Source organism: Corapipo altera, unplaced genomic scaffold, assembly GCF_003945725.1.
Source record: "Corapipo altera isolate COAL_440 unplaced genomic scaffold, ASM394572v1 112, whole genome shotgun sequence".
NCBI lineage: Eukaryota > Metazoa > Chordata > Aves > Passeriformes > Pipridae > Corapipo > Corapipo altera.
This window is the reverse complement of record NW_020884899.1, coordinates 8,153,707-8,172,888: the sequence shown is the minus strand read 5'-3', so window position 1 is coordinate 8,172,888 and position 19,182 is coordinate 8,153,707. Positions and strand designations below refer to the sequence as shown.

Below are 19,182 nucleotides of genomic sequence, written 5' to 3'. Positions count from 1 at the left end.
GATACTTCGAAATCTAAGTTAGTACTGCAGTGTGTGCTGCAGAATTTAGTGGTTAGTAGGGAGGGAACAAATGTAAAGCTGATCTGTTTTATTACAGGACCTACAAGATGAAGTAAAGCGGGAGAGCAGTAATCTGCAAAAGCTGCAAGCTCAGAAACAGGAAGCCCAGGAAACCCTTAATGATCTTGATGAGCAGAAGGCCAAGTTGGAAGAGCAACTTAATGACATCAGGCAGAAGTGTGCAGAGGAGGCCCACTTGGTAAGGTCTGGTGGGCAAGGCCCTTGGAAGAGTAAATGCCTTGTTTTGAACAGCTCAACCTTTCAGAGTTATGGTTGTTGGGGCAGGAGAAAAAGCTTTTAACAAATAAATAGCCTGAGTGTCAAGGTTTTGTGAGCAACAGAGCATAGCAAATACATCACTCACTTCAGTGGCCTCCTAATTTATTCTCAGAGTGTCAACAAACATATTGAGATATACTTGCACACAAATAAAGTTAAGAGCAAACAAACAATTCAAAATTATAATGCAAGTGTAATTAGAAGCACTAATTACTGGAACTGATTTCTTACTGATGAAAAAATAATATCTTATGTAATTTTTTTCCTAACATAAAGGTATTATATTTCTTTAAGGTCTAAAATTATCTTTTCAGTGTTAAAAATATCTGTGTTGGTCAGAAAAACAGAATACACTGTTCCTATTGAGACCAATAGAGAATTAACTGTCCATTTAGGTATGATCTATATCAGATCTATATCAGGTATTATCAGGTATGATAATTCATTCAGGTATGGTCTATAATCTCTGCAATAGCTATGAGATTTTTACTTTTTCTCGTCATAAATAATAGTATTTAGATGTGTTTGGAAGTGTTGATTGTTTTTTTTGGGTGTGGGATGTTTTGGGTTTTTTTTTTTACTTGAAGTACTGTTCGTGCTTTAGATTGCCATGCTGAAGGCTGAAATAACAAGCCAGGAATCAAAGATTTCAGCGTATGAAGATGAACTGACCAAAGCCCAAGAGGAGCTGAGTCGCCTGCAGCAAGAAACTGCAGAGCTTGAGCATTGCATAGAGTCTGGGAAAGCACAGCTGGGACCTCTTCAGCAACATCTGCAGGATTCACAACAGGAAATTAATTCAGTAAGGCAGTGTGAAAGACCCACCCCCCAAAAAATAGTTTGAGCTGCCAACCTTTAGTGTGGTTTGTCTTCAGGGGAAGGCGTAGCTTTCTTTTTTCTTCACTGTTTGCTCACGTCTTCAGTTACTTGCACATGTGTTCTGTGGTAGTGGCTGTTAGGATTCTTAGAGGCTGATTTAAGTCACTCAAGATACTTCATGATTTTTCTCCAAATTCTGTTAGTAAAAGGGATTAATTTATTATACTTTGTAAATAATTTGTCTTAATGTAATGGGTGAAAAATGGATAATGAAGACTTAAATTCTCTATGTCTACTGGTTATTTAAGTTTTCATCCTCAGCCATGGCCTGGGGCACATTCTCACTATGCTTTAATTGATGTGAAGAGAGTATAAAATTGCTGATAACGTTTACTTAGTGCATTGTTGAAGGGGGAAAGTCAAGTGAATGTAGGAATAAGTTGAGTTGAGATTAGATACTGAGAAGCAGAGATTTGGCTGCCCTGGTTTTAAGCCCTGTGCTTTGAAGTGTCTGCTGTTGTGTGGAAGACTTTCAGTTTCTGTCTGTAATCAGTGATTTGTTATTACTTCAGTAGTGCATTAGCTTGCACACCCTTTCCTCATTGTTCTCCTCTGTGTTGCCACCTGTCTAATGTATTAGCCACTCTCACTGTTATCAAGTTAAAAACAAAAGGCAAAGCCTACCTGTGAGCTTTGAACCCTAGAAATGCCTGACTTTTCACACAACTCACATCTGTAACTTTCTAGTTTATTTTTTGAAAAAACTTCTACTGCTACAGTTCATGCAAGACCACTTTCTTCTGTTGAAGAGTTGTGTAACATTCATCATTTTTAAATTTGGCTTCTAGTTTTAGAAACTGAGAAGTAAACAAATGGGTTTTTCCACTGTTTCATCACAGGTAGAGGGAAGGTTGTACTATTTCAATGTTTATATACTGGTAAGAGGTGTTTGCAATGAACAGATTTGAGACTGATGTGTTATGCTTGACTGTAATACAGACCTTTTTTTAGTAGGTTTTATATCAGTACTCCTAATTTTATTGCTCTTGGCTCATAAATATGGAACAATAGGTGCCTTGGTGCTTTAGGCAAGATTATCTCATGGTTGGTCTGAGTCAGTGTATTTGAAAGACACCTGGTGTTGTCTTTGCTGTCACCTGACTTGTGACACATGCAAGGCCATGAAAACTCTATTAGGTGATTGACCTTGCAGAATTCAGTGGGCTTTAGGCACCTAAATGTCTGAACTGTGTTCATTCTTCTGCATAATCTGCCAAGTCCAATAATTCCTTCCTAACTGGCAGGTTGGTAGTAGATGTTTGCTGTGAGGCAAACTGCATTAAGCACATCACTGAAATAATGTGTGATTTGAAGTATCTGCTGAGGAAGTTTTTACACTTGGAAAGTCATGTGGGAGAAGATGACAAATATGTAATTTTCCTTCTTGGAAGATGAGAGTTCTGATAAAACAACCTTTTTAATTTAGAGTTTAAGGTAGTTGTAAATACATAACTAAAAAAACCCACCACCTAATCACCAAAAAAAACCCCAAACAAAACCCCAACCAAAAACCTCCAGCAACACTAGACAAACAAAAAGCCCCTGAAAGCTTTGCAACTTTTCTTATGAGTTTGAGCAGAAACAAAGCAACTAATCTTGATGTTGCCAGTGCTGCAGTCTGCTTCTTGACAAAAGGTGTGTCCTTCAACCACATTACACCTCTGCTAAATCCAATTTCTGCTTATCCCTCACACTTCACATTTTGATGCAAAGAACAGGGGGGTTATTATATTTGCTTTTGAAAATAAGAATTTCAGACATATCAATAATGTTTTATTTGAGAGGGGATGGTCACAAACTGGCTTCCATGTGTTGCCATACTGATACATATACATTTATTTCTGCTTACAGGTGCAGACAAAACTTCTTGAGCTGAAAGAACTGGAAAACAACCAATTTAGTTGGCACTCCCAGCAACATAGTACACTTGTTAATGGGACTGTGGATCATTCCAGTCTTAGCAACAGCAGCAGTGAAACTGCAAACCTTAACGAGAATGCTGAAAGGGAAAGTGTGGCAGAAGAGGAACAAACAAACAGTGTGTCTCCAGTGAGTAGTGTTTTGCCTGCTTGTTCATGATGCAATGCAGCTGGGAAGTTGGAATAAGTTAAGAATGTATCAAGATTGATTATGTTTTTAAACACTTTCACAAGTGAAATTTCAGGGTATTTTTCTGAGGGACTATGTTTCCACAATCTGAAAGTTCATAAGCAGAAAAGGAGACAATTTTAGCTTGCCTGGAAAGCGACAATAATTTTTTTTCCTGTATTTATCTCTGAAGCAAATATCATAAATTGAGTAGTTAAAGGAGAGCAGCTGTCTCCATTTGGTGGAACAAGAATGAAATAAGGAATAGTACAAAAAAATCTAAAACTGTCTTGCTTTAAATGTTCCTCCTTATGTCTCAGTAGATTCTTGATTGATTTATTTTTTTAAAACTTTCGCAGGTTTTATGGAACACTCCAGTATGTTCTATAATAACTATGAACCTCTTGAAGTATGCTTTAGTATATTCTGTGATCCTGTTTAATACTTAAAATTTTTTTGTGCAGTCTTGTATTTACTTATTTTTGGTGCACTGCTTTTATCCTTGTACAGATAAGGAATAGTCCTGAAACAGCAGCCTCTGTTGTAGAAGAGAAAGAGACCCCAGCTGCAACTATTTCCAAAAAAGTGAGTTTGTCCAGGTTTTGGGGGAGGAAGAAGTAAGTTAAAAAAAGTCCTGGTTAACTGTTTCAGGCTTCGATCATGGTCATGATAAACAAATAAATAAATTGTTACTTCTTACTGCTTTTATTTAGAGTGTGATATCCTGAAAACATTTTATCTCCTGTAGCAGGCAGGTTGCTGAGAAATATTTTGGCTCTCTCCATTGATGAATTTTGAATTCCAGCTGTCTCTTTGCTTTAAGCTTTAAGAAACCACTAAATGGTAACAGGAGATGACATAAGTGTTTTCATCCTGCAAGTCTTAAAAATTTAATACCTTTCTCTCCTTTTGCATTGCCCAGGAAGATCCATTTGATGCTGAATCTCATCCCTTGCCTGATCTAGTTTCTGAAGCCAGCTTAGAGTTCTTCCAGTCTGACCCTTTTGTTGGCAGTAAGTAAATATTGCTCTCTAAGTGCAGACTTGCAGAAACAGGTCTTCTGTGAACACATCAGTCTCATCCTCACCTTGAAACTGTTCTTTGTAGAACAAATCTGAAGATGTGTGAGTGACAGGAGTGCGGAGTCAGTAGCATTACAAAAATAGAAATTATAGATATGAGTGTTCTGGGGTGTTTCTCCTTCCTTCATTTGGGCTTTCTAATTAGCTGTGAAAATGTTTCTTTCCCTCACTGCTCTTCCTGAGTGCTTCTCTTACCCCAGCCCCTCCCTCCCCGTGCCCTGGTGGCTTTTTGGCCTTAAAGGTGTGGGCCTTGGTGTGATTACCTGTGGTGGCACTAATCTAATTTACAGCACAATTCCACAAACGGGTCAGTGGAGGGTTCACTGAGTTGTGGTGTGGGGAGGGTGTGGGTGGTTGGGAATGAATGGCTGTGGCCTACTTATGGTGAGTTTGGCACTTAGGAAAAGGTAATGTGGAACTGCACCATCTGTTCGTCTTGGGGAAGTGCTCAGCTTTATTTTAAGAACTTGCCACTGACGAATGCTGTTGCTCTGCTTTTATTTTTTATGGAAGACATGATCTGCCTATATGGAGCCAGTTGGAGAAGGGGAGTTAATTTGAATTAGCTGCTGAAGCAGATGTTTTCAGCCACATTAATATGATTTTACACGCTTTCAGAATCAACATGGTCTGATCAATTTAGCTTGTGTCACTTCGAAGGGAAAACAAGCTAAATTTGTTTCAGATCACTTGGCTTCTGAAAGAATGTCAGTGCAGATTTAATATTTTTAGTGAGTAAATTAAACTAATTTAAAACAGCTTGGATGTTTCTGTATAGACATTGCTTGATCTTTGTTTATGTTGAAGTGGTCCTACTTACAGCATATGATAAGGCCTTTCTTTCAAGGAGAAAGGGTTGTGTTTTAGTAGCCAATTTTTTGGGCTTTGTGTGCTCAGAATGTTCAGGGTAGGTATCTACAGCTAAGAGGCGGTATATATGTCTCTCAGATATAGATGAGAAAGTAGAAATGACATAATTGGAATGATGCATCCAGTACAGAAAGGAACACTTAGGAGCTACAGTGCACAGTGCCCTGTGAGAATTAATCAAAACTGGGACTCGTACCAGTAGTTAGCCTGGATTACTGCAGTGGTAAATACTGCCTAAAGTGGGTGTTTGTGAACAACAGCAAACAGAAATGCAGCTTGGATGGTTGCTTTTGTGTGTTGTGATTGTAATAAGCTGCTTAATGAATATTTGCCTTTTTTTAAACAGGTGATCCCTTCAAAGATGACCCTTTTGGAAAAATTGGTAAATAACTTTGTAACTTCTAATGTGTTTGGTTTTTTCTAAATGGTTCCTACTAGAATGAAACCTAAATGGTTCTTACTAGAACGTGGGGGAAAGTGTCACCACTTTCAGAGGGGAAAAAAAGGTGGAAATGCCACAAAAAGCCACTATAGGATATATATGGTAGTAGCAGCTGGCCACTTTGTTAAAGCTTCTCAGAGAAGCCCATTGCCACTGAACTTTGCTCTTGTTGTTGAAAGTACCCCTAGTTGGGATTTAAGTATGTGAAGGTGGTAAACAGAAGGCCCCAAACTCTTGCTGCCTGTTTTGTATGCAAAAAAGTAGGACTGTGTTCTTTTAAAGGCTCTTAACCTACCAACTTGCTTTAGAACTAAGTACCGAAAAGGTGGGAAGTCTCTCTTCAGACTGACTTTATAGGCAATGTCATTGCATTGTTTGCTCAACCCTGAGTGGAGCTTTTTTGCCACCTGAATTTATGGCAAAAAAAGGCAAAATAACCAGTGGGAAGGCAATAACAAAACAGCACTGAGCACCAAGTGCTAGATAAGAAATATCAGTTGTGTCTGGGGAATAAAGGAGAGAAGGGCCAGGAGAGTTTTGATAAACATTAGGTTTTGTAAAAATGCTTCATTTTTAGGAGATTTGGTAATGAACCCATATGCTGAGATGATTTAGGAATTGAACCACTCTTTTCATGACGTGCAGAAAATGTTGGCTTGTCTAATGTTTTGAATCACAGAATACAAATTATTCACAGATGAATTTCATACTTCAAAGGTCCTTGATCTTAAACGTGTCACTTTGTGGCAGTATGAAAAAAGCAATATATTGTTTAGTTTTTAGGATATCGAGCTAAGGAAAGCAAGCAGAAATGTTAAGGAGATGTTTACTTTTTAGATCCCTTTGGTGGTGATCCCTTCAAAGGCTCAGACCCTTTTGCAGCTGACTCTTTTTTCAAACAATCCTCCACCGACCCTTTTGTGACTGCTGGCACTGATCCATTTAGCACTGCAGACAACAGTAATAATATCACAGTAAGTTTGGTATCATACCTTTTAATTTGTTGTATATGTGATTTGGACAAAATAACCTATTTTGTACATTCAGACATGCCTTAAAAAATTGATATTCGCCAGTCATACAGATAAAGGTTACCTCTGATCCCCTAACTCTGTCTTGTCTTTTTTGTGTCCTAGTTTCTAGAAATAGTCACAGATGAAATAGAAGTAAAAATAAAAACATGTTAAAAATGTTCCATTGTGGAGCTTCATTGCTCCACAGCTAAGACCATTTGACAATAATGAATTAAGCTCAGTTGGTAGTTGGTGAAACTTAATGAACCTGGAAAGAAACCCAAGATTAACCTCACCAGGTCGTGCTGAGAGACTTGACTTTTGCCTTCATACCTGACAGGATCAAGAAGTATGTTCTGTATTTTATTGAAATCTGATGTGGTATGGGGTTTCCCTGTGGAAAAGCCACGTGATTCTGTAGCTGTATTTTTGGGGGTTTTCTAATGAGTGTCACTGAAGCCTTCTCATAATGTGGAGCTTCTTACTGAATGTACCTCTTTCAAGTGTACTTCAATGTAACTTTTAGCTGTCCACATTATAGCTGAGCAGTTATTGAATAGTCTTAAGCCTTTGATAAGGTAGAGTTGGGCATAATACCCTCTCTGGTGCAAACTAGAACTCGTTGAATATATAAAATTAAAAGCTGATAGACAATCTCAGCAGCTAAAATTCTTCATGTCATTGTTTGTCTCCATTCTTTTGCCATCTCCTTTCCTTTTCACTGCTGTTTCTGTTCATACCTCACTTCCAACTTTGTGTGTGTATAAAATATGCATAGACATATATAAAATGTAGATACATGTTGATTAGAAAGCAAGATAAGTGCACCCACAGCAGCCATGAGAGTGAGAAATCCCTGCACCTGACAGTGGTGGTCCTGTCCCTCCCCATGATGTGCACATTATGCAGATCTCAAGGTCATGTTACACACCACAGCCTACACCTCCAACCTGGAAAATTAGGTTTCAAGAATCTTCAATACTTGGCCCACTGTCCTTTTCAAAGTCTTGTTATTCTAATATAACCAATTCTTTATCATATTACAGTCTAATAATAAGTGAAGTACAAAAGAGGGGGGGAAAAAAATGGAGGTCAGAACTGTGGGATTACCAGTGTATTCTTGAGATCTGTACCTCTGAACCGAAATGATGCATTCATCCTAAATGCTTTACCACACACCTCTGGAGTGTTGTTATCTTGTAGTTGTATCTTCATGAAGATAGCTCTGATTGTAGAAATCTGAGACTAACGTGAGTGGTAGATATTCTTAACTCTTGCATTAGTTGTTACCAAGTATGTTGCACATATTGTACCTTTTTTCCATCCTTTGAAAGAATTAATCAAAACAGTGAGGAGGAGTTTCTGTTAACAGACTGGTTTTCTGATGCTAATAAAAGCTGCTTCCAGAATGTTTTATCTTAAAACTTCTAAGCTAAAATAAATCGTGATTGTATTCTTAGATTGAGGAATCTTTTAAGCTGAAAAACAAATTTCCCTCCAAAGGAATTTTTTATTTTAGACAGAGATATCAAAGAAGAATGATCCTTTTGCTCCTGGTGGAACAACTGTTACTACATCAAATGATCTAGGTAAAAGTAGATTATACACATCAGACTTCTTGGGGTTTATTTTTATTTGCTTTTACGTGCTTTTGTTTTTAATCTTTTAACTGAATTTGCAACAAAGCATTTTAGGGATTTTTTGTGTTTTCTGAATTTTCCTATGAAGTGTGACATAAGGTGCCAGTTTGCAGAGGGGAATTTTTATAAACCAGAACTGAGTCTTTATCTGTAGCCTGTATCACTGAAGACTGATTCCACAAAAAATGTTCCTCTGCTTTACCTAAAGCTGGTACAAAATCTTGATCTAAGTATTTGGACTATTTGGATGGTTCACACTGCTTCCCATTAGAGTTGTTTTCAGAGATTTCTTGGTACTTTCTAAGTAACATACAAGATAACTTTGTACTATGAGAGGAGATGTGGGATAGAGTAAGTGCTTCATCAAGAATTTTTACTGCTACACTTTGCTCCTTCTGTTTTGCTACGACCCTCTCTCATCTGAGGGCTAAAAATGTTCTAGGGAAGACTCTTGTCTCCTGTTTTCCCAAGCTGCACTGACAAGTGATAATCCACAACATGAATCCACATGTGATTTTGTATTGTAAACCTGTTCAGTTTAATTGTAGGGGAAGATGGTGTTTCCTAGAGATGCAGAAGTGAGTATGGCACTTCCTGCTCTACAGTAGAATAGCAGTTCTAATGTGTTTTGAGGCACATGAGAATGAAAGAGTACTGCTGAATTAGACTGAGATAAGAGGTTCAGGTACTTGATTCCATGAGTGGGCTTGCAGTCAGAAGTGAGCTCTTGTTCATGTTCACATATATATATATATCTATATCTATATATATATATGTATATTTATGGGTGCATGCACACAAAAAATCCCTTTGTGTGTATACATACATGTATCTCTGCAGAACATCCAGTAGTATAGTCATCTTATACTTTCAGTGGAATTTAACTTTCTTTAACATAGGAAAAAACAGAATACCAGCATTTCTTTTGAAATACTCCCTGTTCAGGAGATTTGTTATTCACAATTGGAAGCTGACACTCAGAGTTTTTGTAAAAGCTACCTAATAACCTGAAGTGCTCACCTCATAAAATACTTCACTTGAATTAGTTTATGTTGCAAACTATGTAAACAGTTGCTATTTTGCAGTGGGATTTTTTTTCAGTGTCTTTCATGTTTAGCTTTTAATATCATTCTGTGTGCTTGATTTGTGTGTATTTAGCTACAGACCCCTTTGCCTCCCTGTTTGGAAGCGAATCCTTTGAAGGTGGCTTTGCTGACTTCAGCACACTGTCAAAGGTAATGTGAAGCTGCTGCTACCACAGAAAATGCATGAAACTGCAGTGACAAGACAGAGCTTACACTCTCTACCAACAATTTCATTACAGTTTTGCCACTACTAAATTTATAATGGCTGACTTTCTTGAAAAAGAGGTCTTGGTAGTAAATTCTCTTGTCCTGCAGTTCCACTGTGAAGAATGCAGTGTAATCTTTGTGGTTTTATAAGTATTTTCTCTTTTTGGAGTGATACTATAATTTATATATTTATTTTTAAATTTGCTGAGCTTAGCTGCAGAAGTATTACTTTTGAATGTTTAACTGCATTCAGCTTTGTATTGCTGTACACACTAACCATTCCTGATTTTTCTTCATTTTCAACCTTCTGGAGTATGTGGATGGTATGTGTAAAAACAAACAAAAGTATTCTCTTTTGTCTTAGCCCAGACTTTCAGTTCTGAATTAATATTGCATTCTTGAAGAAAGTGTATAGTAGCATTGCACTGAAAACGTGTATGTTGCTGTTTTCTTTGTTGAAGGCCAACAATGAGGATCCCTTTAGCTCTTCCACATCAGGCTCTGTCAGCAGCGTGATCATAACTAAAAACTTATTTGAGGAACCACCAGCTAAAAATGAGGATGTTCCTCCTGCACTGCCCCCTAAGACAGGAACTCCCACCAGGCCCTGTCCACCACCACCTGGTAAGAGCTGACAGTGAGAAGGGTTTACAATCAGCTGCTGAGTGTTGGCAGCGGGACAGTAACAACGAGGGGATGGTGAAGGGTCTGAATCTAAAATGAACAAACAAGATGCAGAACAAGTCTGTTCCTGACCTGTTGGTCAGTTCCTCAGAGTTAAATTGTGTATGGTGTTTGGGATCATTGTTTGTTTGAAGAGACAAAGGATGTAGAAAACAGGAAAAAAGAAAACTTACTACGAGTATGTGCCAGAACACAGCATAGCTGTAAATTAAAAGGTTACTGATGTGATACACTGTGAATCTTGCATTAAATTATGTTCAGAGTGAGAATTTATTGTGTTTTATCTGTAGCAAAACCTCCATGTTTAATGCAAAATTAATTAAATAGAGTTAAATGACTGGCTCAGCTTTTTAGATTAACTTTTTCCAGGTGGCCTTGCCAGAGGTCTCTAGCAGTAACAGTAATAAACCCAAGTTTCCTGGGCTGTTTTCAGTAGTAGTGGAGTCCTCTGGGATACTCCATGGAGCAAACCACTCTGCTTTCCAGAAAAGACCATGACTATCAAAGGTAACACCTTGCAGTTGCAACAACCTCAGGTTACAACAGACTCCTCACACGCAGGGTTTTTTGCCAAGATAGGAAAACATGTTACTAGTATGTTACTAGTATTCCTTTTTAAGTTTCTGTCCTCTGTTTCGTTGTCTTTAAAAACTCTACTGCATCATTTTTTTTCACTATTACACTCTATGGATGAATTTTAAGGTGTTTTGGAAAACTGTAGCCTGAAACTTAAACAAGTATTCAATTTTCCTCAAAAGCAGAACACAGATATAGGAGTGTTAATACTGAATTTTAAACTCAGGTGTTTAGTTTCTAAAGCTGGTGTGAGATCTGGTTCATGCCAATGCCTTGCAAGTCATCAGTTTCATTGTAAATAATATTAAAACAGCTGACATGGAAAGTGATGATATTTGAATGTTTGATATTGGTCCTTATTTAAACAGAAAAAGGATTTCTGACTTGGTTGTATGGGAATGGCTGTGACCTGGTGCACTTTTGGAATTCAAGCTTCTAGGGGCAGAACAGCAGCATCCTTAACAGTAGATGACTAAAATAGCCTGTTTTGATATGCACAATTAAATATGTGGTTATCTTGATAACCATTTCAAATAAATTGATTTCCTAATGGAAATAAAAAAATGGAGATGCTTAAGTGTATTTATTTCTAATTATTCCCTTTTTGTGCTTTAATTATTCCCTTTTTTATGCTTTTCCAAAGAAATGCCCCAAAATCTTCCTCTTAATTCTTCATGCTACAGGAAAATGTGTAGAAGGGTTGTTGCCCCTGAATTCTGTTGCCTCTCTAGGTACTGATAAGCACCCCCATTTCTTGATTTTGGGGAAGATTTAGAGGTTGTATATTTTATATTCTTACAATAATTAATCCTTCCTGTGCAGAAATAAAATTCTCTGGATGTCATTTGGAGTGCTTCTCCCACATCATTCAAGAAAGATGTATTTTTTGCCAGTAATAGAATCATAGAATCACAGAATGGTTTGAGTTGGAAGGGGCCATAAAGATCATCTTGTTCCACCCCCACTGCCAAGGGCAGGGACAACTTCCACTACACCAGATTTCTTCAAAGCCCCATCCAACCTGATCCTGAACACTTCCAGGGATGGGGCAGCCACAATGTCACCATCAGTTATAGATAGAACATCATCAGTGAGTGAGAGCTATCATGGCAAGGTTATCTGGGAAGTGTCTAAGTAAATCATACATTCCCAAGGGGTATTCTTTAAATCCAAATTAAAAATCTCTTTTGGTCTTATGAAAGAATTTTTAGACTAACTTGTAACAGTGATATACAAAAATAATAAGCACTTTGGTTAAATTCTGAGTTTTAATCAAAAATGGCGACAGAAGCAAGTTTTAAAATACAACCACTGTTAGTGCTGGAATCACTTGGAGAACCTGAGAGCAGAATTCGAGAAACTGCACTGAAACCTCTTCTGTAAATGGTAACATACAGAGAGAATGGTGGGATGAAATTCAGCTCAACTGTTCTTGGAACTGTTTGGGTTAATGTCCTCAAAGGAGTTGAAACCTGACTGGGGTTAAGTTGAAAAAAGAACAACCTAAGTGGGAGCTTGTTCCTGATTCTGTTTATTTGCAGCTACTTGGGCAAGAATTAACAAAATAATTCAGCCTGTGATTGCCTGTTGTGATGCTCTTTCATTCTGTTAGTTGAAAAACTACAGGAATTCCTGGTGATAGCATAGTGAGAGCTGAGTTTTGAGGACTGAGACATATATGATAATAAATTTCTGGTCTCTGAATGAAATTATGTTAACTTCATCCAAACAAATAATAAAAGAGCCTTGCTGGAATGATCACAGACAGCTGATCAGCAGAAAAAAATACTGTGCTAATAGAATAGATACTCAAAACTGTTAGAAATTCTTTTGCCAAAATAATTAAAATATAATTGTGTTCCTGAATCATTAACATACACATGTTCCTTTTTACCTGATTACCCTTTCAGAAACTATGGACCCTCATTTTTTAAACTGTCAACCCTTCCTCTGAAATTACAACTCCACTAGTTAGTTCATGGGAAGAGGTTGCATCCCAAGTAGCTTTTGAATTGTGGTTGGTTTTTTTTTTTTTAAAGTTTTGGCATGTTATTACCTGCTATCCTAAATTCATTTTAAATTCATTTTAATCTAAGGGAAAAGACCTATCAATCAAATAGACTCTTCAGATTCCTTTAAACCGAGCGATCCATTTCAGCCTTTCCCCACCCCAGACATTCCCAAAGAACAAGAAGCAAATCTGTTCTGTGATCCATTTGCTCCCACCAGCGTCAGTAAAGAGGCTGACCCCAACAATTTTGCAAACTTCAGTACTGTGAGTAAACACTTTTTTACGTTTGTTTCAGTATAATGGCAGCTTTGAAATGTTCACACTGAAGTTTTCAGTCTAATTTAAAACATTAAAACATATCCCATGTACAAAAGGGATATTGCTTCCAGTTAAAACAGTGTTTACATTTCGTTTACAGCTGAGGCTGTCCTAAAACAAAGTACTGCAAAATGTTATAGCTGATGTTTAAATTGCATTGTTTTTATGAGTTGTTTTTCATGGAGGCCTCCTAGCTTTTAGAAAACAGGACTTTAAAAATATCTGTGTTCTGGGGATTATCCATTTTATCAGCATGTGCTGATAAAATTATATGTCTATAACAAGCACACTGTTAACTATCCAATTAAAAGTAAAGCAAAATGTGATTTTAGTTTAGCTGTCACTGAAATGTTTGGTCATAATTTTAATGTACTGAAATATTGATAAACAGCCTCTTAACAGTGTATATTAATGAAATATAATTTATTGAGTTTTGAGTGGCTAGTAAATTCCAGACTGATGTTCAAATAAGTAAAAAATAGTAAGTGTCTCTTTATAACCAGAATTCATTTCATAGAAGTCGTGGTGTCCAAGCAGTAGAAGCAAATCTAAAGGTTTGTGCATGCCTATATATTATTTTTTTCTTTTGAGCTTTTGCAAGTAGGAGTTTTGAAAGGCATCCTCTCACTTTCAAGCCTGATACCTGTTAAATGCAATTTGCATTTACAGTATCTTGACCATACTGCTTTTTTTCTGTTCAGGCCTAATAAACTATGTGCTTGATTGAAGTAAACTGGGGATTGTCAGGCTCTCAAAATAGACTTGCACTGGTTGGTGTGTCTTGTAGCATGATAATTTCTGAAATGTGGTTATTGATCTGTGGTATTAGTTAGAGGGACTGAGAAGCCAATTTGGAGGAGACCGTATAGAGAAAGTAAAAAATGTTCATTATCTTTGTGAAGGAAAAAAATACTCTTTCTGAGCTGCAATTACTGAAAATATTGAGTGAACTGTGGAGAAAACTTAAGTGTTTCTACATTTATTTCCCAGAGAAGCATCTCAAAGCAAAGAGCAGCTGGAGTATGATATGATAACCCTTTCAGAGTTAATGTTGGGACATTCATGAACACATGGACTTCACCTACTTCTTAGTTTTTCTGCATGTTTACTAGAAACAAACTTTAGCATAATCTTTCTTTAAGATGAATTTATTTAAATTACTTAAACTCTATTTAAGATTAACTGGCTCTAATTTATCATCATTGTACCGCAGATATTTAGTTCACATTCTGTTCACATCAATATACATGGAAATAATCTCTTTTTTTTTCCCTCTTATATCATGCTGAGCTTTCTCTATATGACTACTAAGCTTTTAACTGTACAGTTACCTTATTATTTTACTGCTTCTTGGCAGAAGTATTTTTCATGTACACATTTAGAAACAGTCAGTCTACAGCTAAATTAGTTATTGTCACTTGGAAAAATCATCCCTAGTGAAAGCAAGGTAAATCAGGATGGCCTAATACTGTGAATAGGGGTGTGTTTTGCAAAATGTTCTGATTTATTTAGGTTTTTTTGTGTAGACTGGTTTTTTTTAATCCAAAATAAAACTGTATTTGAATTATAGCACTTTCTGCTCAGTAACATTTTTGAAACTTAATACTGAATTTTGAAACATGGCATATTTCATTAAAATACATCAGTTGGATGGCTTGAATGTAGTTCTTAAACCTTAGACTAAGCCAATCTTAATAATGTATTACAACTAAAAACAAGTAATATTTTGAAGATTAGAATATATACAATTATTGAAAAACTCTAATTGTTGCTTAAACCAAGAGCTTGGACACTCATAGTTATCTCTGTATTATTAATCTGATTTATTTTGTCTTTTAAAAATGCAGTATTCTACTGAGGAAGACATGATTGAATGGGCTAAGAGAGAAAGTGAGAGAGAAGAGAAAGAAAGATTGGCAAGACTAAAACAGCAAGAGCAAGAAGATTTGGAACTGGCTATTGCACTCAGTAAATCTGAAATATCAGAAGCATGAAGTTTAGAATAAGATTTTCTCTCACGTAAACTGTTTTGTTCCTTTTCCTGAATACCTAACCTATTTAAATGTTAATCAGAAAATGCATATATACTAGAAACTATGAAAGGTTTTAAATTTCTGAAAGTGATGTGAATGTTTCTGCTAAATTCAATCCTTTTGGTTACTGTTTGAATAACTGTTAAGTTTAGCATTCAATTTCTCTCAAGTTTTCAGGAGAATGAAGTACTTTTCCCAGCTGAAAGCAAATCAGTTTAAAATGCAGATAGAGAGATTGTGGTTTGACTGTAATCTATCAGCAGTTGGTAATTGAGCATAAAGTGAACACAGCAATTATTCTGTCATGGCTGACTGTCTCCCATCAAGCAGTTAGTCATTGCAAACCTTTTATCCTTCTAAAGAGGTTTTAGTAATGCCAGAGTTGTGGAGTGCTTTATTTTATATGTATGCACATAGATTTTTTTCTCCTCATTGAAGATTTTACGTTGGATTTGACGTTATCTTCATGGAGTCTGCATCAGAAAGAATGTGTCTTTCTGAAACCTTCTTTGCTTTTTCTTGCATGGTCATAAGACAGACCTGTTATTTTGTTTTATAAGGCAATTAAGCTGAAGATTCATTTGCATTTGCTGTTGGCTAAGGTGACTGTTAAATTGTGAGACCCCACTGCTATTTGAGCCACTTTTGCCTGTTAAATATGCAGCTGAACTGGCAAGTTAATAAGTTCCATTTGAAATAGGATTGAGAATAGAAAGAAAAAAACTGGTAGTCTGATTTCTATTTTTTTTTTTAACAACAGTGTTTTCTGTATATGTAATTTATTGAATGCCAACTGATAGTTGCACCTTAAACTGAATGATTTCTGAATGGTCACTGAGTCAGAGTAGGATTGATAGAATGTTAATGAAAATATCTTAATGAAAATAACTTATTGTTCATTTTGAAAGAATTCTATTTGGAAAATCAGTTTCATTAAAATAATTCCAAAAAGAATAATCTTGTGCCCTGTCTAAGAAAAATCAATGGCAGCAGCATAAACATCTAGAGGTTGTTTTTTTCCTTGCACTTTTAATCTGTGGTATTTCTTTTGAGGAAATTGAAGTGTTTCAACACAAAGCACTGGGGCAAACGGGGAGAACTCAGCCATGTTTCAGTATATTTAAGCTCTTCCCATTACCTATCAATGCTGCTGTTGCATGAGTTTGAGGGGTTTCAATTTTTCAGGAAAAATGAGTAACCTGACTGGGATGGTTTTTCTTTTGCACTGGGAGACGAGCGTTTAAACACCTGCTCAAAAAAAGTAACTTAAAATTTTGCGAGTATTAAATAGTTATAACTTATCTTATACATCTTTGTAATGAGTGTACACTAATCTTGCAAATCATATGCTTAACTGGATTACATAGTTTCTTATCTTTTGTTAAAAATGTATACTCAGTGGACCAACATGATATTATATGTATATATTATATATATATTCCTGCTTTCCTTTACGGAATTTAAAGTTTTGAGTCATTTGATGTTACATTTCATGTTACTGACTCTGACTATAGTACTTTTACTCAGACTACCAACAAACCACTGCTGTGAGCTAAAATGGCATTACTTTATGAAGTTTTAACTGTTTTTTTTAAACAACTTGTTCAGGTGGGATTAGCCTCTATTTATAGACTTCCCTTTTGTTTAAAAACTCTAACAATAGCCTGTAATTATGAAGAAATAAAGTTTAAATACATAAATGTGAACTGTTTGCCTATTTTTTCAAGAGGGTGCTGTGAGCTGTAAAGCAACAAGTGAATGTAATGCAATATAAGATATTCTGGTTGTAGCCTGGTGGGAGTGGGTTAATTTTCAGAGAGAAAAGTTGCCTGAATCTCGAGGTTAGCTGAAGTGCACACTAATCCCAGCTGTCACTTGCTTCATCAGGAGTTGTGGCAGCTTCAAAGAAAATTTGGGCTACTCTTGCCCAAGGAGGGGGCAAGAGTAGAGTCTTCTGCCTGCACAGGGGTTACAGAGCCCAAATGTTTAGATACTTAAGGTTTATCTGTGAAAATAGGGAAGCATCCTCTACTGGCTGCTGCCAACATACAGGGCTCAAGGGATCTTTAATTTGACCCAGTATATATAGCATATATGATCCTTTTGAATATGTCTGTCAGCATAATGTGTCCCCCTATGTCAAGACATAGAGGGCTTGGTCAGAGGTTTAGGAGTTCCAACAACCATTTACATATGTTTTTGATCCTTTTGCTACAGTATAATATATCAATTAATATACTCATCTAAGTGGATCCAAATCTCTTTGTTTTCTTTTAATGAGATATCAGTTGAATTAGGCAGTGTAATATCTTCATTAATTTTATCAGGTTCACACACATTCTTGAGGCTATTTGAAGACGTCTGTGGGCTGTCCATTCTTTTTCTCTTAAGTCTCCTGTCAAGTTTCCATCTCAGATGCACTTTGCCTCTGGTTGTGCTACTTTCAACCCCCTTTCCCCTCCAAACTGTGTGCAGTCCATTTCACTCTTTATGATGAAATTGAAGATGGTTGCTAATCATCTTGACAATTTGATATCCTCTTTTCACTGTCTGACTTCCTATATGATGATGTTCTGTCATATAAAAGTTTCTGTTGCATTCACAGGATACCTCTGAACTCTTAGAGAGATTATCTCATGTCTGGCAGATGCATTGGACACTTGACAGTTACAATTCCAAGGCAAGTTATCTGAATCCACTAAACTAGAAACTGTATTGGACAGTGTACAGGGGATTAATATTAAGTCTGTTGCATCACTCTGAAGTATTGACAAGGAACACAATGGCAATAATGGTGCTTAATGAAGGAACTGACATACTGGGCTGAGCAGAATTCTCTAGAAAGCCATCTGCTTCAGCACAGTGGACTTTAAGCCAGGAGATTTGATGTGACAGTGAATGCAAACCCTTCTGCTTGATACTGAAAAGCTGTTGTGTTGGACCTCAGTGTTGGACTTACTTATTTCTTTGGCCTTTGCCACCTCATGCCCCTGCTGTGGGTCACCTCTTCCAGAAATAGCATCCAGCTGTCGGAACTGCGTTGCCTCCTGTTGTTTCCACAGTAACTTGTCATCAGTTTCATTTACCTACTTAAGTTTAAATTGGCTGTTTCACAATTTGAATATTTTGCAGAATTATGAGTTCAGTATTGGAATGTTTCAGTCATGCTTTAGCCGGAATCTTCAAAGCCATTGTGTGCATGGATGTGTAACCTGTTTTTGCAATACTGATGGAACGGAAGAGGATTTGTTTACCTTGTGCAATTATAAAACAAAAGGCAATGTCAAATTAAAGAAAAGAGTCAGCAGTTCATACTGGAAGTAGACAGTAATTTTCCCAAACTGAAGATCCTTCTTGATGCAAGTTTGAAGTTTGAGCTTTAGTTGCTCATGTGAGTGTTACTGACCTCTTGAGTTCTCTGCAGAGTTGTGTTTTTCCAGGGAGCTCTGAGACTAAAATGAAGAAAGCTGCAGAACTGGAAAGAAAGGGAGGGAAGACAGTGTAATGGTAAGGAATTTCTCCTGTGGGGGAGAAGTCAAGGAAGGGGGAAAAAAGAAAGTAAAAATATTTTCCTTTTGTGCTTATAGGCTATAGATGAGTATGAGAACTCCTCATTGGGGGTTTTTGTGTGAAGCTTCACAGGAAATTTTGGCCTATGACTGTTATCCCAGGAAGAATGGAAAGGAACCTCTAATTTGTCAGGTGACAAGCCATCAAGTCTAGGTCAGTAGTATCAGTTGTTTTCATCCACAACCTCTACAGAAACAGGCATAGCAAAAAAAGTACATAAATAACACCAGCTGCATTGCTGTTCCTTGCTCAGAATACTTCAAAATTCCTGCTGTGCTAAAATGGAGAGATCTGCCTGGATCTTAGATTGTAACTGAAAACAAAGAGCATTAGTTTTTAGAGCAG

At 36.8% G+C, this 19,182-nt stretch overlaps 1 protein-coding gene across 5 annotated transcripts in view; it reads left to right on the top strand.

Moving 5' to 3' along the window:
* Positions 1 to 16,973, top strand: part of EPS15 (epidermal growth factor receptor pathway substrate 15) — a 68,903-nt gene extending 51,930 nt beyond the window's left edge. For 4 of the 5 annotated variants that reach the window (XM_027649065.1, XM_027649064.1, XM_027649066.1 and 1 more), the window contains 12 exons: positions 98 to 259; positions 944 to 1,141; positions 3,070 to 3,267; positions 3,817 to 3,891; positions 4,229 to 4,319; positions 5,605 to 5,640; positions 6,538 to 6,674; positions 8,233 to 8,302; positions 9,512 to 9,588; positions 10,107 to 10,269; positions 13,002 to 13,180; positions 15,082 to 16,973. In XM_027649065.1, the coding sequence (XP_027504866.1) occupies positions 98 to 259; positions 944 to 1,141; positions 3,070 to 3,267; positions 3,817 to 3,891; positions 4,229 to 4,319; positions 5,605 to 5,640; positions 6,538 to 6,674; positions 8,233 to 8,302; positions 9,512 to 9,588; positions 10,107 to 10,269; positions 13,002 to 13,180; positions 15,082 to 15,228 (1,533 nt within the window). In that variant the 3' untranslated portion in view covers positions 15,229 to 16,973. The remainder of the gene's footprint in view (positions 1 to 97; positions 260 to 943; positions 1,142 to 3,069; positions 3,268 to 3,816; positions 3,892 to 4,228; positions 4,320 to 5,604; positions 5,641 to 6,537; positions 6,675 to 8,232; positions 8,303 to 9,511; positions 9,589 to 10,106; positions 10,270 to 13,001; positions 13,181 to 15,081) is intronic. The other variant, XM_027649068.1, reaches the window with a different exon arrangement.
* The last annotated feature ends 2,209 nt before the right edge of the window (positions 16,974 to 19,182 follow it).